This window comes from Tricharina praecox (assembly GCF_024521635.1).
Source record: "Tricharina praecox strain CBS 144465 chromosome Unknown BZA05scaffold_31, whole genome shotgun sequence".
In the NCBI taxonomy this organism is placed as follows: Eukaryota; Fungi; Ascomycota; class Pezizomycetes; order Pezizales; family Pyronemataceae; genus Tricharina; species Tricharina praecox.
Genome location: NW_026250433.1, coordinates 234,864 through 261,226, shown reverse-complemented (window position 1 = coordinate 261,226; position 26,363 = coordinate 234,864). Strand labels below are relative to the sequence as shown.

The 26,363-nt window shown below is 53.0% G+C and overlaps 8 protein-coding genes across 8 annotated transcripts; 7 read left to right on the top strand and 1 right to left on the bottom strand.

Moving 5' to 3' along the window:
- Positions 1-3,888: 3,888 nt before the first annotated feature.
- On the top strand, positions 3,889-6,118 carry BZA05DRAFT_176570 (major facilitator superfamily domain-containing protein). Its single transcript, XM_051479264.1, has 4 exons — positions 3,889-4,099; positions 4,156-4,238; positions 4,304-4,589; positions 4,642-6,118. The coding sequence occupies exons 1-4, from the start codon at positions 4,036-4,038 to the stop codon at positions 5,973-5,975; spliced, it is 1,767 nt and encodes a 588-aa protein (XP_051335797.1). The 5' UTR covers positions 3,889-4,035; the 3' UTR covers positions 5,976-6,118.
- Positions 6,119-6,755: 637 nt separating this feature from the next.
- Positions 6,756-7,711, top strand: BZA05DRAFT_461095 (hTAFII28-like protein conserved region-domain-containing protein; the record flags this gene model as incomplete). The annotated part of the gene is made up of 2 exons (XM_051487673.1): positions 6,756-7,123; positions 7,174-7,711. 2 exons carry the CDS (start codon positions 6,756-6,758, stop codon positions 7,559-7,561), a joined length of 756 nt encoding a protein of 251 aa, XP_051335796.1. The 3' UTR covers positions 7,562-7,711.
- Positions 7,712-7,847: 136 nt separating this feature from the next.
- BZA05DRAFT_448503 (uncharacterized protein) lies at positions 7,848-9,402 on the bottom strand (the record flags this gene model as incomplete). Its single annotated transcript, XM_051487257.1, has 6 exons — positions 7,848-8,592; positions 8,650-8,736; positions 8,794-8,904; positions 8,968-9,122; positions 9,208-9,246; positions 9,340-9,402. The coding sequence occupies 6 exons, from the start codon at positions 9,400-9,402 to the stop codon at positions 7,848-7,850; spliced, it is 1,200 nt and encodes a 399-aa protein (XP_051335795.1).
- A 184-nt stretch (positions 9,403-9,586) lies between these two features.
- Positions 9,587-11,391, top strand: BZA05DRAFT_410069 (60Kd inner membrane protein-domain-containing protein). The gene is made up of 3 exons (XM_051484854.1): positions 9,587-9,870; positions 9,950-11,080; positions 11,133-11,391. Exons 1-3 carry the CDS (start codon positions 9,769-9,771, stop codon positions 11,265-11,267), a joined length of 1,368 nt encoding a protein of 455 aa, XP_051335794.1. The 5' UTR covers positions 9,587-9,768; the 3' UTR covers positions 11,268-11,391.
- Positions 11,392-11,722: 331 nt separating this feature from the next.
- On the top strand, positions 11,723-13,815 carry BZA05DRAFT_476997 (uncharacterized protein; the record flags this gene model as incomplete). The annotated part of the gene is made up of 4 exons (XM_051488288.1): positions 11,723-11,738; positions 12,683-13,068; positions 13,118-13,219; positions 13,266-13,815. 4 exons carry the CDS (start codon positions 11,723-11,725, stop codon positions 13,791-13,793), a joined length of 1,032 nt encoding a protein of 343 aa, XP_051335793.1. The 3' UTR covers positions 13,794-13,815.
- Positions 13,816-14,503: 688 nt separating this feature from the next.
- BZA05DRAFT_476996 (P-loop containing nucleoside triphosphate hydrolase protein) lies at positions 14,504-17,399 on the top strand. Its single transcript, XM_051488287.1, has 4 exons — positions 14,504-14,768; positions 14,837-15,263; positions 15,316-15,993; positions 16,047-17,399. Exons 1-4 carry the CDS (start codon positions 14,614-14,616, stop codon positions 17,208-17,210), a joined length of 2,424 nt encoding a protein of 807 aa, XP_051335792.1. The 5' UTR covers positions 14,504-14,613; the 3' UTR covers positions 17,211-17,399.
- Positions 17,400-17,487: 88 nt separating this feature from the next.
- BZA05DRAFT_410065 (V-type ATPase, V0 complex, 116kDa subunit family) lies at positions 17,488-20,728 on the top strand. The gene is made up of 3 exons (XM_051484853.1): positions 17,488-17,776; positions 17,848-20,193; positions 20,257-20,728. The coding sequence occupies exons 1-3, from the start codon at positions 17,651-17,653 to the stop codon at positions 20,335-20,337; spliced, it is 2,553 nt and encodes an 850-aa protein (XP_051335791.1). The 5' UTR covers positions 17,488-17,650; the 3' UTR covers positions 20,338-20,728.
- Positions 20,729-22,819: 2,091 nt separating this feature from the next.
- Positions 22,820-24,962, top strand: BZA05DRAFT_176471 (uncharacterized protein). The gene is made up of 2 exons (XM_051479263.1): positions 22,820-23,222; positions 23,314-24,962. The coding sequence occupies exons 1-2, from the start codon at positions 23,000-23,002 to the stop codon at positions 24,603-24,605; spliced, it is 1,515 nt and encodes a 504-aa protein (XP_051335790.1). The 5' UTR covers positions 22,820-22,999; the 3' UTR covers positions 24,606-24,962.
- The last annotated feature ends 1,401 nt before the right edge of the window (positions 24,963-26,363 follow it).

The following is a 26,363-nucleotide window of genomic DNA, read 5'->3' as shown; positions in this document are numbered from 1 at the left end:
CAATCAATGAATGAACAAAAAAAAGACCATATCCGACGAATTCATCGTGCCTTGACGATCGGCTCTTCGAAAGTTTTGATTCCCATGTATCGGCAGACAGGAGTATTTTCCGTTCCGGAGACTTCGAGGCTGAGCCACAAGGGAAGCCGATCCGAGTCATGCGGCATAGCGAGGCAGGGTCAAGTCTTCATTATGCGTGTGGTAGCGGTCAATAATTTTTTGACGGTGCATTGAAGCGGCGTTTCGCGGCAAGGTTTTAAAGTCCTACGACCTGTCAGTTGTTTCATTGGCACTTCCACTCCACGACTGTGGAACATACCCGCCTTGTCCGCAGTTCCTTTATAGGTGCTCGACGAGGCTGATCGAAACGAAACGACGGTGGCCCTCCAAGACGGCTTGCTGTCGCCGTCTCTGTCCCCCCGAATGCGTATCATCCTAATCATCCCAACTCCTCCTCCAGACCGAAGCAAGACCCAAGGGAAAATCAGAAGTGATGCAGGGAGGCAATCCACTACAGGTACATCGCCTTAACATCGACCCTACATTTCCTATAGATAGATTACGAGGATTGCCTATCAAAGTCCGCTCTATACTCCAGATCTTCTGATCCGCCTATGGGTTGACAGGATTGTAGCGAATGTCTTCCGCCGGGCGATAGGGCGATCTCGGAGACAGACGTCTTCAGCAGGTCAACCGGGCGCTCCACTGGCCCCAGCTCATGAATGAGTTTTTTAATAGCTAGTTTAGTCGCAGCCACGGAACTCTGGATGTGAGTGCCATCATCTTCGGGGCACCTTGCCCGTCGGTGAATAGCTCCGGGATATAAGCGTAGCCATTACCACCAGGCATAGGTATTCTATACTCATCTACGCCGGACTCTCGCGCGTGATCGCCAAATCGTGGGGAGATACGAGCAATCAGTCTGCGTGGCACTGGTGAACGGAAGCCGTCGGAATCGATGGTACAGTAGATAGGTAGGGCATCAAGAAGTGTAGTAGGACATTAGCATCCTATGATATCGGTATCGGGAGCGCCATGAAATGCCGTTCAAGTAGAGCCGATACAAGTCCAGATGCATGCACTCTGCCGCTATTGCTAGAAAAAACTGATCAATAGCACAACAGAGAGGACTCGCATCCGGCTCCGATATGGTGGGTGGCTTGTCCAGTATAACTAAGCGTAGAAAAGGATCCTGTGGCCGGTATGTACGTCGTGGAGATGACGGAACGGATAACGCATGTATATGTATGGAGGAAATGGAAATATTCTCTCCAACGGACGCAGAGAAGACCAGTTCACCTTCGGAGTTATACTCTCCCGATAACCGGAAGTGAAACACATGCCATGCGGTGCAAACGAGGATTTTGAGCATGTAGCACCCTATAGAACGTTAACTATGCATCTACGGTTCCGATCCACCGGCGACACAGCGTCAAAACCCGCAGAATTGGTAGGTAATCTCTCGTGGAGGTTTCCGAGCGAGAAAGATGCCGTGCACTACAGAGGGTGGCCTGAGCAGGAGGTGTAGAAGTCAATGGTGGTAATGACGGTTGGTGGAGCTGTCTGAATATTTAAAGTTCGCAGCGGTCCTCACCAGGCTTCATTCTTGTGAGGGGGTCCCACCAGTATGTACGAGCTCTCGCGCAATCAAGCTCCTGATATCAGCCCCTCGTATCCGCCCATGCCACGGGGGTCATCTCAATGCGCTGCAACAGGGCCCATGCCACATGGTATGAGTAAAACACCCATGATAAACCTGGATAACGATACCCACACTGCCTAGAATCCGGGGTTAATAGTGTGCGTCCCATCCGTATCCTTCGAGCAGGTAACGCTCGACAGCTAACGATACGTATGCGGAAGGAAAGTCACTGTGCTCCCATCGATGCGTGGGGTAACATCACTTGGCAGAGACGGATGTATTGTTGCACACGGGATAGCATAGCCCGGAACGTCGTCCCGAGACGAGAGCTCCCGAATATTGGGCTGAGCTAGGTGGTATGTACGACACAGGTTGCAACTGGGTTGTCGGTGGGGAAATAAGGTGTACAGGGCCCGGTGGAGAATGATGTCTCATGAAGCGTTCCGGGTTCGACTGGCGGAGTGGGGACCCACACGACAAGCCTCCCCCCGCCTGTCAGGGCATGCTGGCTTGTGCTGATAGAACCCCATATGAAGTTAGGTAGATTCAAGCGTCAACCGGTGGGCCATGAGAGAGTTAGTCGGATTCGGCTTCAGACCGCTATGCACTCGCGAGTCGCTGCTCGTCGTCAGGCGCTAGGTAAGTACATACTTCCTATAACGAATTCGTAACGGCGAGCGAGGACCTTACCGTAAGTTCCCATCTTGAAATGAGGCACATACATAGCACATGGCCGGATTTAGTGAGTACGTAAGATGGTTGTGGATCGAAAGGAATAGGTTGCTGTTTAAGGATTCGAGGCATGGAAAGTTTCTAAGAGCGAGTAACACCTAGTAGAGTAGTTACTCCATATGGTATGAAGGGAAAGCAGCAACAGATCATGACAGCACAGTACTTCGTCTCCGGCGGCACAGGTGCTCGTCCTTCCAGTGTGTACATACCATGAACTTTTGGACATAAAGAAGCAACAGTTGGCCTCGAACTCGAACTCGGGTATCCAGCTCCCACCAGATCGAGAGGGCCTTACAGAACCCCCCACTACCTAGACTAGGTAGAAGGAAACATCTGTCCTATAAATGCTGTATGTAGATCCACGTACACGATCGAAAGATCCGTGGTTGCCGCACACCGTTGTTTTTGACTTCCTGGCGCGAACTGAGGAATCCCCGGCGGTCTCACTATCGATATCGCCAACAGCTCCAGCGGCAATCCTGCCACGGTACCCGGAAAATGATTCGCCCGGCCGGATCCTTGATGTGAAGACGAATGCTGGTTCTGGCACTGCGAAGCCGCTGTCGGAGCCCTTGTAGATGTACCCGTAATAGAAGCCGCAAGTTGTGGATACATCGTACCAGTACATAAGTACCCAAATATGTAGGTGAAGTGTGCGAGTTGACGTTCTCTCCACAGGCTCTGCCTGGTCATGCACCAAAAGGTGGGGCTAGCCGAGATGCGAAGCCAGGATGTCCGGGATGCGGCTCACCCATCCGCTAACTCGAGAGAACCCTTGCTTTAGTCGGTGAGCGGGCCGACGATCCGGATAAAAGGCAAATAGCAAGTAGCAAATAGTAAATGGCAAATGGCAAATGGCACACGGAGCTTGTTATGGTCCTAAAGTCGAAGGAAATTCCTTGAGGTGCGAAATTCCCAAGGAGATCGGGCATAGAAAAAAAGAGAAGAAAAAAACACTGCGGAAAGAAATTCTCGAGTAAAAAGTTAAATCGAAATCGGGTGTGAAGGCTGGTTGATTGGTCTCGCGACTGGAATTCGGCCCTGCGTACAGCGGAAAATAGTCCATGCACCTTATCTGCATTTCCGCCGCAGGATTTTATTGATTGGCCTGGCCGGTGATATCACGCCGCGAAGCAGCAGCCGCAAAGAGCAATTGCAAGCCCTATTCTCTTCCATCCGTGCCCCGCCGCCACTCACAACGGGAGGACGGAGGCCGATCTTTGGGTGGGGATCTCCGTGTTCTGCAGCAGCTATGAACTTACCTATGCAAGTGTCAGCTTTTTTTTCTCTTTGCCGCAGCCCTGAAGATCACATTACGCATCCAGCGTCCCGCCCCACTATCACTGGTCCGCACTGGACCCGTAACGGAGCTGATGGAAGAGGAAAAGTACCAAAGAATCGGTTGGCCACCCTAGATCACTTTGGACGTCCCGAGTTCCCACCGTATGTAGGGATTGAGGTGCTGTATGGTGCTTTAGCTTGCTGGGGGTGGCGACAGCTTGTTAGAGCTGTACCCTTCTTTATATATACATCTGTATCCCCCCGTATGGTCTGGAGTTGTGTCCATCCACCGACCCCTCAATCCTTCCTTTGGGTTCCCAGTGACCAGAAATATTGACCTGGGCTTCGATTTGCGATCAAAATACCCATACGAAATCAACATGTCGCCCAACACGCCGCGGCCTCTCCACACGGGCTTTCCCGTCCAGCAGCTGATAATTCTTGGTGAATACCCATCCCCGGAATTCGCGTGGGTAACGTGCCACTAACTTCGATCGCAGCATTATGTCGAATCTGCGAACCCATTTCGTTCACGTCCATCTTCCCTTACATCTACCAGATGATCGAAGGCTTCGGCATTGCGGTATGGACGGCCCGGAATCCGTGGCACGCGTTGACCGGAGGAAGCATGGCTGACATCCCGTGCAGAAAAACGAGAACGAAATTGGAATCTATGCGGGGATGGTGACGTCCGCATTTGCAATCGCGGAGTTTTCGACCGGAATGTTGTGGGGTCGGATTTCGGACCGGATTGGACGGAAGCCGGTACTAATTATTGGTCTGGTTGGAACGCTCATTAGCATGTTGATCTTCGGGTTTGCCAAGAGCTTGTCGGTTGCTCTGATCGCCAGGGCCCTAGGTGGTGGATTGAATGGAAATATCGGTGTCATCCAGACGGCGGTGGCCGAGCTTGTGAGGGAGAAGGAACATCAGCGTAAGTTCGAAACGTTATCCAATGGCGTGAACCTAACTAATGAAACCTGTAGCGCGGGCATTTGCAATCATGCCTTTCATCTGGTGTCTTGGTTCGATTGTCGGCCCGGCTCTCGGTGGGCTCCTGGCCCAGCCGACCAAATTCTACCCTGGCGTCTTCCCTCCCGGTGGATTGTTGGAGGAATACCCGTATCTCCTCCCGAATATGGTTTCCTCGATTGTGTTGGTTTTTGGAATCGCCAATGGAATCCTCTTCCTGGACGAAACCCACGATGTGCTGCGAAACAAGCGGGATTACGGACGGGAGCTCGGAGACAAGCTCGTGAACCTGTTCAAATGGCGGAAGGCAGACGAGAGCGAATCCAGCCCACTGCTGGTTGACAGCGCCGCAAACTATAATGGAACTGGTAGCGGCAGCAGCGAGGAAAGCGTTGAGGATAGCATCAACGCAAAGCCCAAAAGGATCCCCTCGGTTTCCAGAGCTTTCACTCGCCCAGTGATCGGATTGGTCCTCTCCTACGGAATCCTCGCTTACCATACCATGGGCTTCGAGCAGTTGATGCCCGTCTTCCTCTCCACCCCAGTCCCAGACGAGAAGCCGCACAATCTCTTCTTCTTCACCGGAGGACTGGGAATGACCACGCAAAACATCGGCTTCATCCTCTCGATGCAAGGTCTCTTCTCGATGTGCGCGCAGTTCGTCGTCTTCCCTCCGGTAGCCAGAACCTTCGGTGTCCTCAGCGTCTACCGCTTCTGCATGTTCACCTACGCCATCTGCTATATCGTCGTGCCCTACCTCGTCTGGCTGCCGGAGGGCAATATGCAGACCGCCGGCGTGTACGCCGTCCTCGCCGTCAAGATCATGTACGGAGTCCTCGCCTACCCGTGCAACGCAATCCTGATCACCAACTCTGCACCTTCTCTCCTGGTCCTCGGCGCCATCAATGGCATCGCAAGCAGCTGCGCAAGTCTTGCCCGCGCTTTCTCCCCAACCGTCACAGGAATTGTGTACAGCTACGGTCTCAACATTGACTGCGTCGGCCTCGCCTGGTGGGTAAACGCCATTGTCTGCCTTATCGGCGCCATCCAGGCTATCTCGATGCGGCAGGACGATCTCGACCGCCATGCGGAGGACCTTGACGATCTTGTCTCTTTGATGGACGAGGAGCACGCAGCAGGCCACGACTCCAACGTCGAATCCCACATCCCCGGCATGGACGCGAACACACAGATGATCGGTACTGCAGACGAGACATTCGATGAGTATGGACTTGTGCGGTCGGTCATCGAGGCCGATATGGATCTTCTGTCGGCGAGTCTGCCACCGGATACCACGCTAGGATCACTGGCGAGATTGGATGTGAGGATGTCGGAGCGTGCAAACTAAAAGTTGTGTTGTGTTCGTTTGGCTTACGATGAGCAGGGTGACCATGTGAAAGAACAGCGATGAGTTTTGATGCAACAAATTGTAGATATTTCGACCCTGTTGCGTTATTTTCGACAAAGCGATTTTTGCATGCGATTGGCCGTCACTTCCGCTTATAGATTGGGGTATGTACAAAAAACATGTTCATATGTTGTTAATTTCTTTCATTGGATTTGTTTTTGGGCAAAATTTTGATCCTTTTATTACTGTTTTGGGTTTGTACTGGAGTTTATTTTCTGTCTGATAGTCATGTTTTCCCGCTCTGGCCGGAATGAGTCCTAGTTATATGGCAGTTACTTTCACTTAGCCACGGATCATCTTTTAATGTTACATACAAATCAACGACTTGTGCTAGAGACCGCTGCGAAACTGAATGGAATCCACAAAACGCAAATGGCGAGACCTTTATCCCGTTTAAGGGTGTCACTCGCAGTACCAATTCACTTGCTGAGGCGTGATTCAGACAGCTTGAAGTGCTTTGGCTGGATTAGCCTCACCGAGAGCTGATGCGTGATTCATATACGGTTTGAGGTGCTATTGTGTCAGCCTGACTGAGAGCTAACTGACAACCTTTTTGTCTAGCGAGTAACAACTGAAGCAGACCACAAACCCTAATCACACTCTCACTCGACAAATCACGCCATCACGTGCCGCCCAGCCGCTAATTAGCTTACTCCTACTTCTCGCGTAACACGTATCTATAGCTCTTCCACAACCTCAACTAGCACCCCCACAACAATCATGTCGTCCCCACCACCGCCGGGCTACGTCCCCTCCTCAGCCAGCCACAAGCGCCGAATCTCTTACACGCCGCAATCGCAAAAGAAGCCGAAGACGCACTCGGCTCTACCGTCGCCACAGGCGCCGCAGCCATCCCGCAAGAACTCGATCTCTATTCCACAGCATCCACTCCGGCAGACGTCGTTTCCGCCTGAGCGCGTAGTGGACCGGGGCGCGGAGAAGGCCGAGAGTGTTATCCACGGTACTGCAGGAGGAAAGGACGACGAAGACGAGGACGAGGGACGGGATGATTACGGTACCGAGACCGTCCTAGCAGATGGAGGCACGGGAGGCTTCGTCGAGGACGACGAAGAGAAGAAGAAGATGGCGTTTGTTTTCCCTTTCCTTCCCCTCTGCCCCACTAAACTGACGAGAGTAGAATCCTGCTCGAGGCATTCGACGCGAGCCAGAACGCACGGTACGAATCGTTCCGACGCGCGAACCTGAACAAGGCGGCGGTGAAGAAGCTGGCAAATAGTGTGCTCACGCAGAGTGTTACGGCGAATGTGGGGACTGTGATTTGCGGTTTCTCAAAGGTCTTTACCGGAGAGATTATTGAGTTGGCGTTGCAGATTCAAAAGACTTGGGGGGATGAGGGCCCATTGCTGCCGGATCATCTGAGAGAGGCATGGAGGAGGTATAAGGTTGAGCGACAGGGGGCGGTTGGGTTTCGTGGGGCGGTGGGCGGTGGACAGCCGGCTGCTACCGGCGGCGGTGTTGGGGTCGGTGATTCGGTCGGTGGTGGGGTGGGCAGGCTGTTCAGATAGAGACGAGACCTGCATATGGACTGTATTTTATAGGGAGCACGGAGTTCTCTTCTTATTTGCTTTGGATTGGATATGGGGATTTGATGGGAATGAAAGTTTTATTTGGCCTGGGCTACTGTCACTCGGAATCAATGTCATGACACCGGTGCTTCACATTCAGATATCTCCGATTACAATAGAAGCAAACAGATGTGGATGAAATGCGATCACAACTAAAAGCAAGCCTTTATTTCCGGTTGCGCCCATTCCCATTCCCCGTAATATGCGCCCCAGTACATTCCAGAACTTAAGAAGCCCACTTCTGAACAACAACTGCGTTGATCAGACCAGCATCCTTGACGCTCTGACCGTGGTCCTTGAGCTCCTTGTTGGGAAACGTGGTCTGCAGGATGTAGTCCCTACTCCGACTGCCAGCATTCGACGCGTTGACGAACGAATACAGGTCTCCAACAGTGTGGTGGTGGTTGAACCTCGAGACCAACCTCGTTCCATCGGCAAGCCTAATCTGAATGCTCGTGCTGGGAGTAGACGCATCGACATTGACGCTGGGAGCGGTTGGCTGGGCGGCGGCAGCGGCCGGAGCGGCAACTGGAGCAGGAGCAGGAGCAGCAGCACGAGATGGCTCACCGGGAGTCACGGAGCCCAATCTCTGTCCCTGACCGCTAAACGGCACAAACTTCTTCTTCGGCGCGACATAATCCTCATCCAAGCGCTTGAAGACGTTGACATCAGCGGGCTGGCCAGGCTCAACATTCATCAAGCTCAGAGGGGCGCGGCCGCTCTCGATAGCCTGCAGGATCTCGCGGTTTGCGGGGTCGTCGTAGCGCATCAAGGGTCCGTCCTCAACACTGAATCCGTCGCGCCAGAAGGTAAGGGTGCGAGTGACAGGCGCACGAGGAGCCGGCATAGCAGCGACGGGATCGGGGATGGTAACGGATTCGTTGGCATCACTTCCGAGGGTGTGGCCGGAGCCAGAGAATCGGGGGCGTGGACCGGGTTCTTCTTCCTCCTGTCTACGACGCTGTCCACCTCTGCTGGGTTATCAGTATCGTGATTCGACGGAGGTAGTAGCGGAAAGGTGAACATACTCCGCAGCACGCTTTAGGATATCTTGAATCAAATCGACACCGGCTCTTCCGCCGCCCTGGTTGCTGGGATCCTGAACCGCAAGGCCGCTGCAGAGCCATCAGCATGAATGTCCCTTCCTCCGTTCACACCGCACATCCACTCACGATTTTTCTCCACCAGCGAACAAATCGCGCTTCTTGGGTCCTTCATCTTCCTCATCCTCGTCATCATCGCGGGCACTCAAATCTCCGAGGGTCCGAATCTTTGCACCGGAGCTAACCCACGTACTAATTAGCACCATAGCTCGAAATAGTATCCGTCGCACGGCTGTCGCATACCCAGAGCTCTGTTTAGGCTTCGGTCTCGACGCAGCCGATGAGGACGAAGGTGCTGACGCAGCAGCATGCGAGCGGTGAAGCTCCTCATCTTCGTCGTCTTCTTCCATCGCGTCCTGTCCAGCTTCATTGGGCTCGTAGTAGTTCGAAGTCGCGATCTAGATTCGTAACGTGTCAATCTTTCGTTTTCCGAGCTTCGTGCTGCGGGGCAAGGTGGGGTTGATTCGTTCTCAGCTCACTCACCTGCAGGTTCCAGTTTGAGGCTTCGAGAAAGTGACGGGCCTGTGGGGGGATGCGTGTCAGAAAAAGAGAGAATCCTCAGGAATACGTTCTCAATCACAGGTCGAACGCGGGTAAGGGACGTGGCTGACAAACCATATCTGGATCAGCTCCAGTGATGGCGCAGAAGCTCACGATGAGCTCCTCGTTGTCGGCCATGGTTGTTTTGAGCAGTTTACTGAGGGTGGGGAGAAATAACTCGGGGCGTGGGGTGGCGGGGCGAGGGAGGGATGAAGGGTGAGGACGAGGGTTGATGGAAGTTGGTTCGTAAGGTTGTGGTTGTGTTTGATGTTTGCGTGTTTGTCTTCACTTCCGGCTTTACTCAGATGACATCGAAAGCTACCAAGAAGGGGAAGAACCAAAACGCACCAACACCAAGGGAGCATAATTAACTTGCCAAGACGCCATTCGTTAATGATTCACGTGACTGTAAAGAAACTTGAACGGAATCTCCCGACGAGCACCTTAAAGTGAGCAGTGGATGAGCGGAACGACAAAATCGGATCAACCACAAAAATCTACACGATGCTGGCTTCACGGGTTATGCGCCTGGGGACTCTCCAGAATGCAGTCTGTGTACGCTCAACAGCTGGCATTCAGACCAGATCACTGCACATTTCACCTCAGGTCAGTCCTCGGCAAACAGACAGCACCGCACCCAGAACTCGTCAGGAAACGTGGTGCTGATACTCTACGCAATCTTCAGTTCCGACCAGCAGCTGCGTTGACTCGAGTACGACAATCCAACGCTGTGCGGCCAATCTCTTTGACTACCGTCCGGTTCAATTCCACCACAACCTCCGCTGCCGCCGCTGCTGCCCCGCTATCCTCCCCCACCACCACCGATGCCGCACCCTTCCTCGCAAACCTGGACAACTTTGATACCTCGACGGTCATCCAGCACGCGCCAGAGACGATGGGCTACCTGAGGTCCCTCGGAATTGACTCCGGCTGGGGCACCACGAACATAATCCAGACCCTCTTCGAAGGGGTGCACGTTTACTCCGGGCTTCCTTGGTGGGGCACGATTCTAACGACCGTCGTCCTCGTCCGTCTCGCGCAATTCCCTGGCTACTGCCAAATGTCCTCCACTGCCGCGCGCATGAAAGAAATCCAGCCCGTCGTCACCCCCGTAATGGAGAAGATGAAGGCCGCGCAGGCCCGCAACGACATGCCGGAAATGATGAAGTACCGCAGCGAGATGTCACAGATGTACCAGGTCTCTGGCATAAACCGCTGGTGGCTCATCTTCCCGTTCACGCAGATCCCGGTGTTCTACGGATTCTACAAGATTCTCCGGTCGATGGCCGAAGTTCCAGTTCCGGCGCTGCTGGACGGTGGAATAGCTTGGTTTTCGGATTTGTCGGTGGCGGATCCGACACTTATCATTCCCACGACTGCATCACTGTTGATCGGTTTTCAGATCTACAAGGGTGGAGAGGCCGGAAGCACCACCATGGCCAAGTCGATGAAGAACGTCCTGGCCTTCGGTCTTCCCCTGGTGTCCTTTGCTTTCACCTACTCGTGGCCAGCAGCCTTGGGCTTCTACATTATGTGCAATTCCGCCATTGGAGTGGCGCAGACCTTCATCCTCAAGAACGAGACTGTGCGCGAGAAGCTAGGACTCTATCCTATGGCCCTGGAGGGTACCGCCAATCCGTTGGCGTCAAAAACTCCGACCAGATACAGTGCCCTTAATATCGTCCGTCCCGCTGTAGAGGAGAGCCAAGTTATCGATGCTACGCCGAAGCAGATTGGTGGGCCCGGAAGTTGGTTGGATAAATTCACCGGCGGCACTGGTGAGAAGGGGTGGAATGTGTTGAAGTTGAAGGAAACGGTATGGAAACACCCTTACCATTGACGGGCGGAAGCAACTAACTAGTTCATAGGCCAGCGAGAAGCAGAAGGAAGCCACACATAAGGAATACGAGACCCGAAGAAAGAAGCGGTTGGCAGAGCAGAAGAAGTTGGCGCAGCTGGAGCGGGAAAGGAAGCAGCGGATGAGGCAGGCACCGAAGCCATAGGCTTAGAAAGGATACAGATTCCGGAATGTGTATTGTAACATAGCTAGAGTCAATCTCTGTTAAATTTAAAGGGCCATGGGAAACTTCGGAGAGAAGTGGAAGACGGGCGTTATCGAGACTGCTGGGACAAGATGAAACTACTGTTGATGGTAGCATTCGACTTTGCAGTGAGGTTCCAAGTTCCGGAATCCGTCAAAACCACGTGCATGTCGGTGGATATTTTTGGAACCCTTTCACGATCCACAAGACTCCCTGGCTTCCAGCCCATTTCAGACGTTTGGTCTATCATCAGGACATCTCCAATCGGGTCCAGTAGAGTAGGGCAAGAAAAGTGCCTGGTCCGATCCTCATAACAATGGTTATGTACTCATAAAATTCTCACCATCGAGCCTTATACACATCGGTGCACGCATGTATCTGGTCCTGGAGGATGGCAGTAACCTACCGGCCCAAGAATGGCCAGAATCTATGGTGGCCATGAATTGGGCAGTTGGAAGCACAAATTCATCTTTGCATGCGCACTCGCGGGGACTCACAACCATCTTCCGAGTCCAATACCGTCATACCTATTGGATTATTGCTATCCCAGAGATATGAGCTGCTTCACTCGTGTCACCTGTGCTTGTATCTGGATAATCATCTGCCGGACTGTTGCCTCGGGAATGCGCCTTTCAACTGCACCTGACTCGGAATTATGCCGAGTGATATCACATGCACCCGAACCTTCAATAAATATCGATATCGGTTCCCAGGCAGAGTAGCCCGCCACCGCCATCACCAGAAGACAAGAAAAACGTTTATACAAAGGTACATTAATGGGGTTCTAGATTCCCCGATCCGATGATAAGACACAGGAAAGCGGATGTACCGGTACCACAGTTCTACTGCTCTAGACCGGGTGTACCGGTATGTACAGTTTGCCAACGGAAGCAAGGTCCCGTCATGTCAAAGATTCGCTTGGAACGACTGGCAACTTTGGGCTCGGGAGTTGGGGTTGAGTGAACTGGCTCGGGAGTTGGGGTTGAGTGAACTGGCTCGGGAGTTGGGGTTGAGTGTACTCGGATGCGGACTCGAATATGTGCACGAGTCGAACCCATAATCACACTGCTAAGCACCTCAGTCGAGTTAAGATATCTACATACATACATAAGCACTCCTCGTAGCCGTAAGAAGTGAGCTCAATAATTGGAGTATACGATCTTTCAACGATGCAGAAGTACCCCATCTTCTTCCTATTCCTTTTGTCAGTATTGACGACTGTGGCACTTGCGGCCGCACCCCCGGCCTCAGGAGGACCATCGGCCGCGCTGATATGTAACCCTCTCTGCGTCTTACTTGGATGCAAGTGCCCCGAGAAGGGTGAGATACTTACTTCCACTCCTTCATAACTAGGGAGAAAAACTGATGGGAGGTAGCGGATATCACTACAACTGTCTCCGGGACTACGACGGCGACAGAGATATTGACCACTACTACGACTGCGATTACGACATGGATTGAGTTTTTAACAACCACTTCAACAACTACGACAACCAAGCCCACGACGGTGTCGGTGAGTAAGACAGTCACCACAACGGTCACGATTGTGCCGCCGTGTCCGCCGCCAGTGATCACGACGGAGACGACTACGGAGACGACTACGGCAAAGACGACTACGACAAAGACCGCGACGTCTACGGCCACAATCATTACTACTACGACGGACATAGATACATCCACTGTGACCACCACACGGACGTCCACTTCCGTGTCTATATCCACCCTCACCCCGTCTCCGGTCATAACAACTACTACGGTAACCGTGAGTCCCCTACTCTACTCTCCAGCATGATCCTCGCTAACATTCCCAGAAAGCCGTCACCACCACTATCACCGGGTCTCTCCCAACTGCAACAGGCTGCAAAGGCACCTGCAGCATTTCTCTAGTCCCTAAAACCACGCAGACCCTTCATGTTGGTTTCCCATCCCTCCTCTTCCCCAGCTACTGAACAGAATCAGTTCGACGATCTCACGGCAGTCAGCACTGCCGGTCCTCTCCCAAGTATCTACAGAGGTCTCTCCTTCCATTCCAGCTTCCAAATAATCAAAGGCGGTGCCCTCCCCCTAGGACTGCCACCATCGTCCCCAAACGCGATCTTCTTCAACCCTCACCTGTCGAATCCCGTACCCGGGGCCACCTCGGGGGATGGAAAGAAGTTTGGCCTGCTGAGCTTCCGGATCGCGGGATGTTTCTCGTATTCCGGAAGTGGTGGCGGGATAGACCAAGCGACGGCTTCGGAGTGTATGTTGCGGCTAGAGGGGTATGGGCAGGGAAAAGTGGCTATATTTACGACGACAATCACAAGGGATAAGTATACTACCTTTTTGATGCCGCCGACGGATGGGTTCGGGGAAGGCTTGCTAGGGCTGCGGTGGAGCGTCTACTTGCAGACGGGGGAGAAGATTGAGTATGGGCAGTTCTTTGCACTGGATAACATCGTGCTCGCCAACGAGGACAATGGGGTGTATTTTTGTGTTCCACAGTAGCAGCAGCAGTAGCAATAGCAGCAGCAGTAGCAATAGCAATCGCAGTAATTGCTGTTGAAGTGGTAGTAAGTTCGATGTTCTTCCTCTGCGTGCGTCTAAAGCTTAGCAGCAGTAGATACCACCAATGCATGATCACTCATGACTCGCCAAATTCTCTAATCCGCTTGCACCCAAGAACCCCCCTGTCCTATTCTCTCTCCGTCCCCTAATTTTTGACGCTCGCTGCGTCCATTGATCATGGCTCCGTCTCCGGTGAAGCGCCGGCTGCGGAATCCGTGCTGTGATCTTCGGAAACCATCTCTCAGTTTAAGCTAGCCAAAAAGCACCAAACCTTCGGACCGGAAAGAGCGGAGGTTGCTAGCGAGTACACGCTCTTAAAGCTTTCAATACCAACACCCGCGAACTTTAGTATCATGCCGATGCTAGTTATTTACCAATGCCAACCCGCTTTTCATGAACGAAGTCCGCCCTGATGAGTTTGGTACTAACGCCCACTCGCGGCAAAGAAGTAGTCGACTTCCCCGGCCATGGTGGGCTTGCAGTGCTGAAATTGAAGCGCGAGAAACCACATCCCCAAACAGTCGTTGCGTTCGTGGTCGCCTGTAATATCGAAAGTCTCCACGTGACAATATCACTAATACGCGCGTGGTAACAATAAACAAGTACCTTGCTAAAGATGTACGTAAGGTCTTACTTAAGTAGACACCGAGGGGTGAGCTCCTGTCACGAAACTAGATAGCTTCACCGTCCCCTCCAAACCAACCCACGGCATCGTCCTCCCCGCAACTTCACCAAACAATCTACCACCTCACTTCAAACCATGGCAGGATGGCTCCGACCCGGCAGTGGCAATCCAGCATCACAGCCCCCGCAACAAAGCGGGCAGCAGTTTACGCCGTATTCCTCTGAGAAACCTACACAGCGGCTCTTCACGGTGGTTAAGAATGCGCACACCGAGATTGTTCGTAGGAATAAGTACGCACTTCCGGCGTTGCGTCAAGGAGAGATAGAAGGAGCTCAGCTGATGTGTTGTCGTACCTTAGAGCCATCACCGAGGACCGCGATTTCACTGCGCGCTACGCTCTCGTCGACGGAAAGTACGTCATTAACGTTGAGCCACTGTCCCAAGCCATCTACCAGCACAAGGGGCCGTTCGCTCAGGCGGGGCAATCGTTTCCTCCTCAGCCGGAGCGGCCGTTTCTGGGGCTCGGAGGCTTCCTGAGGGATTACCTGGGAGTGCAACCGTATGAAGAGGCCGCGAAGAAGATGATAGCGACTGGGCAGCCGCTCAGGAACTATGAGCATCCCTACCAGATATCCGTGGAGCCGTACGATCCGCATCAGAAGGATGAGTATGTCATCAGCGCCAATATCGAGATCGCATGGCATAGTCCCGCCGTGGCGGCGAAATATGCGGATCAACCGCAGCTAGAGCTAGATCAGGACGAAATGGAGGAGTTTTTTAGACAGGTTTGTGCCACGGTGTGTGTGGCGTGGGAATGGACGCTTACAGGCCGGACAGGCATACATGGACACAGTTATTGGCTCGGGTCTGGCGATTCCGATCAAGTACAAAGGCTTTGACTTGATCGCTATGGTTACATCGGTGCAGCAGTACTCGTTGGCGCGCAAGCGGCCAACGGAGTTCGCGCCTCGAGGCTTGATATTCGATGAGACTCTGATCAACTTCCACACTAAATCCGGACAGAACCTCAGGGTGCGACCCTCAAGTACCCGCATCTCTACCAATATCATCAAGCAAGATTTCAACTTTGAGAGCATGGGAATCGGTGGCTTGGACGATGAGTTTGCTATGATTTTCCGAAGAGCTTTCGCTTCTAGGATTTTCCCTCCGGGGTTGATCGAGAAGATGGGGATTCAACATGTCAAGGGAATACTACTCTTCGGACCTCCGGGTACTGGAAAAACCTTGATCGCGAGACAAATCGGAAAGGCCCTGAACTCTCGTGAGCCGAAGATTGTGAATGGTCCTGAAATTCTGAACAAGTTCGTCGGTCAGTCGGAAGAAAACATTCGAAAGCTTTTTGCAGACGCAGAGAAGGAGTACAAGGAGAAGGGAGATGAGAGTGGGCTTCATATCATCATCTTCGACGAGCTGGATGCCATCTGCAAGCAAAGAGGTAGCAAAAACGATGGTACTGGTGTTGGAGATACTGTCGTCAATCAGCTCTTGTCGAAGGTATGTATTTCTTGGTTGGGGGGTCAAGCATTATGGGCTAATGTCAAACGTAGATGGACGGTGTAGACCAACTCAACAATGTTCTGATCATCGGTATGACCAACAGAAAAGACATGATCGATGAGGCGCTTCTCCGTCCTGGTCGTCTGGAAGTCCATATCGAGATCGCACTGCCAGACGAGAATGGTCGCCGACAAATTCTCGGTATCCGCACCAAGGAACTCAAGATCAACAACGTTCTCGACCAGGACGTCGACATCTTCGAGCTGGCTTCAGTGACCAAAAATTTCTCCGGAGCAGAAATCGGCGGTCTTGTCAAGAGTGCAACTAGTTTCGCTTTCAACCGCCACGCAAAGTTTGGCGAAAAGATCGACACTAAGGATATCAAGAACATGAAGGTGAACCGTGCCGATTTCATGTTGGCTCTTGAAGAAGTGCGACCGGCTTTTGGTGTCTCAGAAGAGGAGTTCGAAGCGTGTACCACTGGTGGTGTCATCAAGTTCTCACGCAACATTGAGAGCATCCTCTCCGAGGGCCATCTCTTCGTCGAACAGGTACGGAAGTCAGAAAAGACGCCTCTGGTCTCTGTCCTCATGCACGGCCCACCAGGGTCTGGAAAGACTGCCCTGGCAGCTACGATAGCCATGGCCAGCGACTTCCCGTTCATCAAGATAGTTAGCCCGGAGGCCATGGTAGGCTACAACGAAATGAATAAGATCTCGCACCTGACGAAGGTGTTCTCGGACGCATACAAGAGTTCACTCAACATTGTGGTCGTGGACCAGATCGAGCGCATCATCGATTGGGTGCCAATCGGCCCACGCTTCTCGAACGCGGTCCTGCAAACCCTGGTCGTCTTGCTTCGGAAACCTCCCCCTAAGGGACGACGCCTCCTGATCCTGGCTACATCCACTGAACGCAGCGTTCTCAGCCAGCTCGACTTGCTCAACAACTTTGACGCCGAAATTGCCGTGCCGAATGTTGCAAACCATGAAGAACTTCAGTCAGTTCTTGGGAGCCTAGAGCTCTTCTCACCGCAAGAACAGCAGATAGTATTGCAACTGATTGAGGAGCATACTCGCACCAAGCGCATCAATGTCGGTATCAAGAAGATCTTGATGGCAGCAGAGACGGCGAGACAAGATACGAACGACCGTGTGGGAAGGTTTGTGAGTATCATTGGTAGGGCAGTGTCGGATATGTCGTCGGTGTATTAGATAGATCAATTCGTGTAATTGTACATGCTTTGATTTCAGTTGATCATGCGTCTGTTTAGCGGCGGTAGATGTTGCCAGGGTTTATGACGAGTGCGTGCGTGCATTTTATGGAGGAAGTTTACATATGTAGATCTTATGGCAGATGGCGGTCGAATGGGATTGCCCGCTGTTGCCGCCTGACTATAGTCGTATAGATATCAAGATGATGCTGTGCCACAACGTGATCATGTCCACATCCCTGACTGAGTTCGCGCCAAGCCGGACGTTACGTTCCTGACTTCCGCCTCGCCAGCTTCATCACTTATCGTCATCGCTCGCTCCACTCAACCCACAACAAGAGCCTCTCGAGCACCTTAAACCCACCGAGTCCACACTTTCGCTTTCTTTTTTCTTTAGAACCTTCTTCTACCTTGCGACAAGGACAAACGCACGCCGGCGAGATGGGACAGCCAGACACCATGTTCCGCTCTTCGGAGATGTCGCTCGTACAGCTGTACGTGGCGACGGAAATTGGACGCGAAACTGTCAGCGCGTTGGGAGAAGTCGGGATGATGCAATTTCGCGACGTGCGTGTTTTCCCCCTCTGTGTAGCTTTTTGAGGGAGTGGTGACGGCAACGTTGGTCTGACAGCGTGTAGTTGAACGCAGATACCTCCGCCTTCCAGCGAACCTTCACGAAGGAGATCCGACGCCTCGACAACGTCGAGCGACAGCTCCGTTTTTTCGGCGCGCAGATGGAGAAGAATGGAGTTATGGTCCGGCCTGTGGAGAATAACGCGAGCCTTACCGCTGCCCCCTCCGCCGCTGAGATCGATAACCTTTCGGAACGCGCGCAGGCCCTAGAGGGTCGTATCTCCCAGCTCAACCAGTCCCACGAGACGCTGCAGAAACGCTGGGTAGAACTCATCGAGTACCGTTGGGTCCTGAGGGAGGCGGGAGGGTTCTTCGATCGCGCTCATCATCAGGCCGATGATATAAGGAGGAACTCCTCAGACGAGGCGCCACTACTGGAGGATGTGGAGCACTCCGTTTCGCAGGCGAACAGCGGGAATGCTGGCGAGATGAGCTTCCAAACGATGAATATTGGGTTCGTTGCGGGTGTTATTCCCCGCGACAGGATCGCGACGTTCGAGAGGATCTTGTGGAGGACCTTGAGGGGTAATCTTTACATGAACCAGTCGGAGATTGATGAACCGATTACGGATCCGGCTACTGGAGAGAATGTCGACAAGAATGTGTTCGTTATCTTTGCGCATGGAAAGGAGATTCTGGCAAAGATCAGGAAGATTTCCGAGTCGCTCGGTGCGGATCTGTACTCGGTCGACGAGGACACCAACCTCAGGAGGGACCAGCTTCACGAAGTCAATAACCGCATCAACGACCTCCAGAGTGTCCTGCAGAACACCGAGAACACCCTTCATGGCGAGCTTAGAATGATTGCGCAGAGTTTGGCTAGCTGGATGGTCATCATCAAGAAGGAAAAGGCTGTTTACCAGACGCTCAATCTATTCAACTACGATGCTGCAAGGAAGTACCTAGTCGCCGAGGGATGGCTGCCGACAAACTCGCTGCCGTTGATCCAGGCCACCTTGCGGGACGTCACCGAGCAGGCTCGCCTACAGGTTCCCAGCATCATCAACGAGCTGAAGACGACCAAGACTCCCCCGACCTACATTAAGACCAACAAGTTTACGGAGGGATTTCAAACTATCGTCAACGCCTATGGTGTCGCCAAATACCGCGAGGTTAACCCTGGTCTGGCAACAATCATCACTTTCCCGTTCCTGTTCGCCGTCATGTTCGGAGATCTTGGGCACGGCTTCATCATGTTCTTGACTGCGTGTGTTATGATCTACTACGAGAAGAAACTCATCGGCAAGAAGATCTTTGAGATCTTCGACATGGCGTTCTTCGGTCGGTATATCATGTTGCTCATGGGTATCTTCGCCATGTACACCGGTCTGATCTACAACGATATCTTCTCGAAACCTCTCACTCTGTTTTCGAGCGCTTGGGAATGGCCTGAGCATTTTAACGCGGGAGACGCCCTCGAAGCTCACAAGATCCCTGGCTACGTCTACCCTTTCGGGCTTGACTGGGCATGGCACGCAGCCGACAACGCGCTTCTGTTCACCAACAGTTACAAGATGAAGCTGTCTGTCTGCCTCGGATGGGCTCATATGACCTATTCGCTGTGCCTCTCTCAGTACAACCATCGCTTCTACAAGTCTCGTATCGATACTCTCGGCAACTTCATTCCCGGCATGCTCTTCCTACAGTCGATCTTTGGCTACCTCGTCATGTGCATCCTCTACAAGTGGACCGTTGACTGGAATGAGATTGGAAAGCCCGCCCCGTCGTTGCTCAACATGCTCATTTACATGTTCCTCTCCCCCGGTACCATTGAGGACGAACTCTACCCCGGCCAGAAGCCCATCCAGCTATTCCTCACTCTTATCGCCGTGATTTGCATTCCCTGGATGCTGCTGTTGAAGCCTCTCTGGATGCGCTACGAACACAACAAGCATCACGCCGCCGGTTACCAGGGTCTCGGTGGTACCGTCACCCGCGTCAGCGCCCTCGACGACGACGACGACGAGCCCTCGGGAGCCCGTGACAGCGTTGAAACCGATGGCTCCGCGCACGCTCTCATCGCCGAGGAGATGGGTGAAGAGCACGAATTCGACTTTGCCGAGGAAATGATCCACCAGATCATCCACACCATCGAGTTCTGTCTCAACTGTGTCTCGCACACCGCGTCGTACCTGCGACTGTGGGCTTTGTCGCTCGCTCACGCGCAGTTGTCGTCGGTGCTGTGGTCGATGACGCTGGGACTGGCCTTTGGAGTTACCGGCACCCTCGGTGTTATCATGACTGTTTTCCTGTTTGGTCTGTGGTTCTGCTGTACCGTCGTTATTCTCGTTATCATTGAGGGTACCAGTGCCATGTTGCATTCGCTCCGTCTGCATTGGGTTGAGGCAATGGTAAGCTCCCTTTTATTCTTCTCTCCGTCTATATCTTGAACCCGAACTGACTGGTTATAACAGAGCAAATTCTTTATCGGAGACGGTCTGGCGTTTGAGCCTTTCAGCTTCAAATTGCTGCTGGAAGAGGAGGGCGAGAAGTAGTCTACCCCACGCCCTTGTATCAACAGGGTGGAGGTTGCGGCGGTGATGTATTGATATTGCCATAGTAGGTGGTGGGGAGGGGTATCAAAGGGGACGAATGGACCGTTGTAGTTTTGTGGTGTGGTGTGTGGTGAGTGGTTGGATTCGCGCTTTTGTTTTTTGTTTTGACCAGCTCTTCTTTTGATGCTGGTTGCGTTCTTCGAGTTATATTTGCTTTTGTTGTGAGATGGAGGGGATGATAAATATACCAAACTCTTACTGCAGCTTCGTGAATCGTTCCCTCCCATCAGGTTCAATTCGGCAGTTGGTCTTTTCGATGGTGAATTATGGGGTCAAAGAAAAGGTGGGTATTGACGCTGTATGATACCTACGTTCCAAAGACATCTCGAAGATGGAGCATATTTTCATCGCCAGTGACCAGTCTCCCTCCGACCTCATCCTTCCTTCATTGCCCATCACTCATGCCCAATCAACTCCAAGACAATCAACTCAGCCCCAATCACCTCAATTGTAGCCCATATACCAGTACTTACGTGCAGAACGCGCGTTGTGCGACGATCTCCCGCAGTATGTAGAGAGGATGCCCAGTAGCCAAGCCTAGATACTAGCATGTGGAGGCGGTAGGGAGTTTCACGGTGGCCAATTACGTGTTTTTCTTTTTTTTCCAAGCTTCAGCCTTCAGCCTTCAGCCTTCGGTCGAGTTCTGGAGCGGGCTCGCCAGACGCGGCGGCGGCGGGCATAAAGCACGGACATGCCTAGCTGCGACTGCCAGTACGGTACTGGTATTCGAGGATGAATCTGTGCCCTCTGTTGCACCCCTTCGGATGGAAACTCAACCGAGATACTGGATCTGCCTACCAGTACTTGGGTACTCTACACTATAGGTATACCTACTCTGCAAAGGCGTCCACCGAGCGTCACGACTCACGACTCACTCCCGATCATTCGCGCCAAGAATTCACTAAGCGAAGCTGACACCATAACGCGCCGGCGCTGCTCGACCACCTGCTGGCAAGCCTGGCCCAGCGGCCCACTGGCTGGCCCGGTAGAGTTATCGAGCTGACAACCTCTCATATGTATGCGAAAAGAAAAGAAGAGAAGAAAGCCTTTGACTTGACTGACCTGTTGATCTTTGATATCTTTGAGGCAGTACTCTACAAAGGTACTCTACATAGGGCCCGCCGCCCCACCCATATTTGGGATCAGCGTTCGTTTCAGCTGCGTTTTCCTTTTTTCTTCTCCGCGTCTTGGCAGCGGAAGGAGTTCCGCCCCGCGGTTAACTAACTAAGCAACGCAACTAGAGTAGGTACATAACAGGTGGGTGTTGGTAGGGCCGTGAACTTGGTGGAATGCCCACTGCCCAGTGGCGAAGCAAGCAAGGGGAAAGGAGAGGGAGGGAGAAAGGAAGACAGGGAAAGGGAAAGGGAAAGGGAAAGGGAAAGGGAAAGGGAAAGGGAAAGGGTGAAGCGCGAAGGGCGAAAAGACCGCCGGGTGGCCTGGGTCCTGTCAAGCTCCGGAAAAGTCTACTCTATCTAGATACAGTGTTTGTAGTGCACTACATGTGAAGACAAGCATTTCGCGCCAATCCTAGACGTAACGTGGCTTTGGAGAGAAAAGTATACACCTCTTGCTTACTTGGGTATGTAGGTCCTTGGGGAGAAAAAGCCGCCCGAAGATGATGCCCGGAGAATTGTGAGTATAAATAGTCAGCTACCGGTCCCGGTGAGTTCTGCAGCGGGAATTATTTGTAGAGAGGTAAGTAGCTTCCGGTGATCTATATCTCCATCGGTTTCGCCATTGAGTTTGAGGGGGCGTCCACATGTGGGTATAGCACCTAGCGGGCTTCATCTAGCCACAGGCGATGTGAGTAGGGCGTTCCTCCTGGTGGGTTTCGGAAAGGAGGGCGAAGATACATACGGTACTTGCCTGGTGGGAAAGCGAGATCTTCAGAGATCTTTGCTGGCCGAAACGTATGATATATCCCGGAGAGGACCGTGTAGTCTGCCGGTAAAGCGCTGTTAGAGTACCGATAGTGGATCTAACTCTAGAGCTCATGGAAGCGCGTTGCTCCCATACCCACCGTAGTCCTCACCGGTTCTCCACTTCTTCACCGGCTCCTAGTCTTCACGAGCATCGCAACCGGAGAAATGGCGAGAGGGTTCGGCTAGTTACCTGCACGAGTATCCGGCTGCTTAGCCAGATGGACGAGCGCGTAAGAAACCGAAACAGATCGCAATCGGTGTGCTCTACTAGGGATGGCAGATACTTGTGTCGCCGGGTGCTAACTGGAGAAGTACTCTAGGTATGCTACCTAGCTGTCACAAATTAAAGGATTGCTAGTGAGTGACCGACCTTACCTTGTTCACCCAACCTTCCCCCAGGTTTAAGCATTACAAAGTGTCCAAGCTGTCCCGCAAACTTGTATTTATACATGCCTCCACCACTTCCTTGCTCATCCATCCCACCAGCCCGATTCACGCTCACTTCTTCCCCAGCACCCACCGCTACATACCGCCTTCTTACTTGCTTGCTTACTTGCTTACCGACCTATTCACACACATAAACTCCACGACTGGTCGCTGGATATCCATTCTTGTCCATCGTGCTTCCACCTCTTCGTTCGTTTGATTCACTCTCACTCACTCACCTGTCACAAAACTTCATGTCGCCGTCCTCCGCGATGATGCGCAGAAGCCTCTTCAAGCTTTGCCTGATACTAGCTATCCCCGTCATATACCTCCTCCACCGAAACGAGGAGCTGCGGTTTCCAACATTCCATTCGGCGAACGGCGGGGGGAAGAGCGGTTCGGGACTATTCCTATCAGATGTCCGGGCTCCGCCTATAGATGGTAATCTGGTCGCCCAGAATGAGGGTATCAGCAAAGGTTAGTCGGTGTGAGCTTGGTAGTCGTGTGGTGGTGGGGTGATGATGGTGGGGCGGTTTGGCTGACCGTTGCGTTCGTACGTGGTGCACAGGTCCATGGATCATCGATCCGCCTTTACCGAACCGTATCCCCACGGGGCCGTTCACAATCCGATTCAAGTGTCTATGGCACGTCGCCGACCTCTGTCCGAAGCGCTACATTGTTATCCTCCGCGGCCCGACGATCTACGCGCCCTCGATCGAAACGTCGAAACTAGATCCAAACGACGGGTCGGTGGTCACGGTCGAGATCAATGTGCCCGAGTCAGGGCAGTATGAGCTCTATGCGTGGCCAGACTTTGAAACCTGTCCGAAGCAATGGAGAGAACACATGACGTATCCCATCAACCGGGGGCAAGTGATTGGAACTCCGGCGCATGTGCAGATCAGCGGCAGGCCGTTGGTCATCGATGGGTTCGAGCCTTGTGTTCTCGGTGGTCCGGAGACCGTAGGACGTTCGCAGGGAAGGTGGATCGCCAGGTCTGCGTTGCAGAGCCAGTACCGACAGTCGGATTGGGCCCGGAGCTTCCCCGAGAATCAGGAGTACATTTTCCAGCCGTACAGCTGCAAGCGGCCTCACCGCACCGCGGCGGATATCGATCGCAGTTCAAACATCACGAACATCCTCTTTCTCGGCGATTCCGTGTTGAGGGGTGCTTTCTGCTCCCAGGTATGGCCGCAGCTATCCAAGTCGGGCAAGGCGGACGGGAACTGCCAGTTCATCAACGACGCTATGCTCTATCACGTCGCGCCAAAGGACATGGTTCATGAAACGCCGAAAGGACAGAAGATCGGGCTGTCCTTCAGGTTTATGGACGACCACCCCAACGAGCGCGTTGCACAGCTCGCAAATAACGTGCCGAAGCCGTCCCACATCGTCACGAACCTCGGACTGTGGCTGGCTCCGTTCACGACTGAGCAGTACACCGCCATTGTCGAACAATTCCTGCAGCAACTGTACGACATGTTCCCGCAGGCCACGGTGGTCTGGCGGACGACCACCGACGTTGCGCCGATGATCCAGTGTTTCTCGGACAAGGGCATGACCCGCCGAGTGATCAGCGAGCAGCGCGAGGCATCGCTCAAGCTTGTCGAGCAGATGAGGGCCAAGGGCATGCGGATCTACGTGGTGGACGGGTACGCGATGACACAATCGCGACCGGACTCGGGCAACGATGGCCGCCACTGGGTGGTTGAGAGCCCCGAGGAGAACGGATGGCTGCCTCACTCGAGGCCCTCGATCAATGAGGCCGAGAGGGCGGTGCTGGACGGCGTCTGGGATATCATCATGCAGGACGAGGGATCAAAATCGAAGGTTGAGACTGCTGTGCCGCAATGGTGGTAATGGGTTCAAGATATTTCAGCACTTACTGACACTCGGAAACGAACTTTTTTTTATTAGTCCTGGGGAACCTTCTTCTAGAAGTAGGCTACGAACACATATACATTGTACATATTGGAAGAACGGAGGAGGGGGGGGTTCTTCCTGCACAGCATAGAAAGCGGCACATTTTCAGATTTCTCTTTTTTCTTTCTTCTTGGGTTTTGGGCAGGTCTTTCTGGAGTTTCCTTTTTTTTTGTATCTTTTCTTCTTCTCCTTTCTCCCCTCTGGCATGTATGTACCTAGAGTAGAGTACCTAGAGTAAAGTAGCTATGGATTTGCAGCGGTCATTTGAGAGTTCTACTGATCATCTCCATGTGCCACCGGAAGCGGAAGTTACCTACCACTGAGTTCTAACTGTTACATACGATGTCGATCACCTCCAATGTGACCCACGTAGTGGCGGTGGTGGTAGAGGTGAGGGTTGTGACTTGCCGAGCGTTACCGATCCGGCGTGTCGTTAGAGTATGTAAGCGTGCTCATGTAATACACGTGCATGGGTGGCTTGATGCTTCGCCGTGAAGAGTCCAGGTCCGCGGCACCGATTTCCCATCGGCGGACGGATGCAATGCAAAACTAGGGGGTCTCGACTTGCGAGGGGGCCGCTGGAGGAGATGTTTGGAAGGGTACTGTAGATTGTCCAATTGTAGTATGTATATAGAGGGGGGGAGGAGGGGGGAAGGGGGGAAGGGAGAGCGGAGGTAGCCGTGCCGGGCCGTCTATGTGCGAATGGGTGGTGTTTGGCTAGATTGAACAGCCGCAGGGGCTGAAGTCTGAAGTTGGTGGAAGGTGCGGTGAGGACTCAGGAGTGGAGATCCAGGTAGAGTAGGTATGGCGAGTACTCTACATAGAGTACGCATACCGTGCTTAGGGGGGATGCGCGATCTCCGGAGGAGGAGGAGGAGGAGTCTATCGGCATAGGAAGTTGGTAGTAGGTAGGTGGTACCTGGGTAGTTACGCAAGTACTACGTATATCTATGTATACATCGGTGCAACATGTATAGCAACTGTAGTTTCTACTCCGGTAGCTACTCGGATAGCCACTGTACACAGACTCCCGCCCGCCCGCCCGCTCACTCGAGTCTCGCATAGGTGAAGGGAGTTATGCACCTATGGGGCTGATTTGGGCTTGCTGCTTGGTGAGCTTCACGGTCTTGGCGGTGGAAATCACGCCGGTACATGCCGTACCTACTTTCATACCAGGTAGTGATGGTGGTTGTTTGTCGCGCAAGAAACGGTGAGCGCGGTCACTACGCCAGAATGCCGATTATGCCCCCCTCACCTCACCTCGTCTGCTATACATACATCACATCCCCGCCGCCATCGCCGCCATGCTGATGCAGATCGTTTCCGAGTGCTGACGTCTTGCAAAGTATGAGAGTTGCAGGTTGGATCCGCTGGGGTAAATATCCAAATATCTAAGTAGGCGACTGCCTGTGTAACATAGAAATCTCTTTTCCCAATCCGACGATGGGGGCGGAGACGCCGGGGAGGGGAGGTGCTGTCGGCAAAAGTCTTGTTCCATCGGCGTGGTTGCGTAGTTACCGGTGTAGGGTGCAGTAGCATAGGTAGGTGGGACTGGTACTCTACACTCAATCCGACCGGCGCCGGGGTGCGGATTCGCACTGTCGTTTGTATTTGTACGCAACGAGTAACCACGCAACCACGGAGCACGCAACCACGCAACCATGCAACCAGGGTGGCTCCGGTGGCTCCGGTGGC

Bases quoted from the DNA above. Each gene is read 5' to 3' on its own strand.
- BZA05DRAFT_176570 (XM_051479264.1), top strand. From the start codon at position 4,036: ATGTCGCCCAACACGCCGCGGCCTCTCCACACGGGCTTTCCCGTCCAG. The intron at 4,100-4,155 runs GTGAATACCCAT...CTTCGATCGCAG, and splicing joins CCAGCAGCTGATAATTCTTG to CATTATGTCGAATCTGCGAA. The intron at 4,590-4,641 runs GTAAGTTCGAAA...TGAAACCTGTAG, and splicing joins GAGGGAGAAGGAACATCAGC to CGCGGGCATTTGCAATCATG.
- BZA05DRAFT_410069 (XM_051484854.1), top strand. From the start codon at position 9,769: ATGCTGGCTTCACGGGTTATGCGCCTGGGGACTCTCCAGAATGCAGTC. The intron at 9,871-9,949 runs GTCAGTCCTCGG...CGCAATCTTCAG, and splicing joins CACTGCACATTTCACCTCAG to TTCCGACCAGCAGCTGCGTT. The intron at 11,081-11,132 runs GTATGGAAACAC...ACTAGTTCATAG, and splicing joins TGTTGAAGTTGAAGGAAACG to GCCAGCGAGAAGCAGAAGGA.
- BZA05DRAFT_476996 (XM_051488287.1), top strand. From the start codon at position 14,614: ATGGCAGGATGGCTCCGACCCGGCAGTGGCAATCCAGCATCACAGCCC. The intron at 15,264-15,315 runs GTTTGTGCCACG...CAGGCCGGACAG, and splicing joins TGGAGGAGTTTTTTAGACAG to GCATACATGGACACAGTTAT. The intron at 15,994-16,046 runs GTATGTATTTCT...TGTCAAACGTAG, and splicing joins TCAATCAGCTCTTGTCGAAG to ATGGACGGTGTAGACCAACT.
- BZA05DRAFT_410065 (XM_051484853.1), top strand. From the start codon at position 17,651: ATGGGACAGCCAGACACCATGTTCCGCTCTTCGGAGATGTCGCTCGTA. The intron at 17,777-17,847 runs GTGCGTGTTTTC...GACAGCGTGTAG, and splicing joins GGATGATGCAATTTCGCGAC to TTGAACGCAGATACCTCCGC. The intron at 20,194-20,256 runs GTAAGCTCCCTT...TGGTTATAACAG, and splicing joins TGCATTGGGTTGAGGCAATG to AGCAAATTCTTTATCGGAGA.
- BZA05DRAFT_176471 (XM_051479263.1), top strand. From the start codon at position 23,000: ATGTCGCCGTCCTCCGCGATGATGCGCAGAAGCCTCTTCAAGCTTTGC. The intron at 23,223-23,313 runs GTTAGTCGGTGT...CGTGGTGCACAG, and splicing joins GAATGAGGGTATCAGCAAAG to GTCCATGGATCATCGATCCG.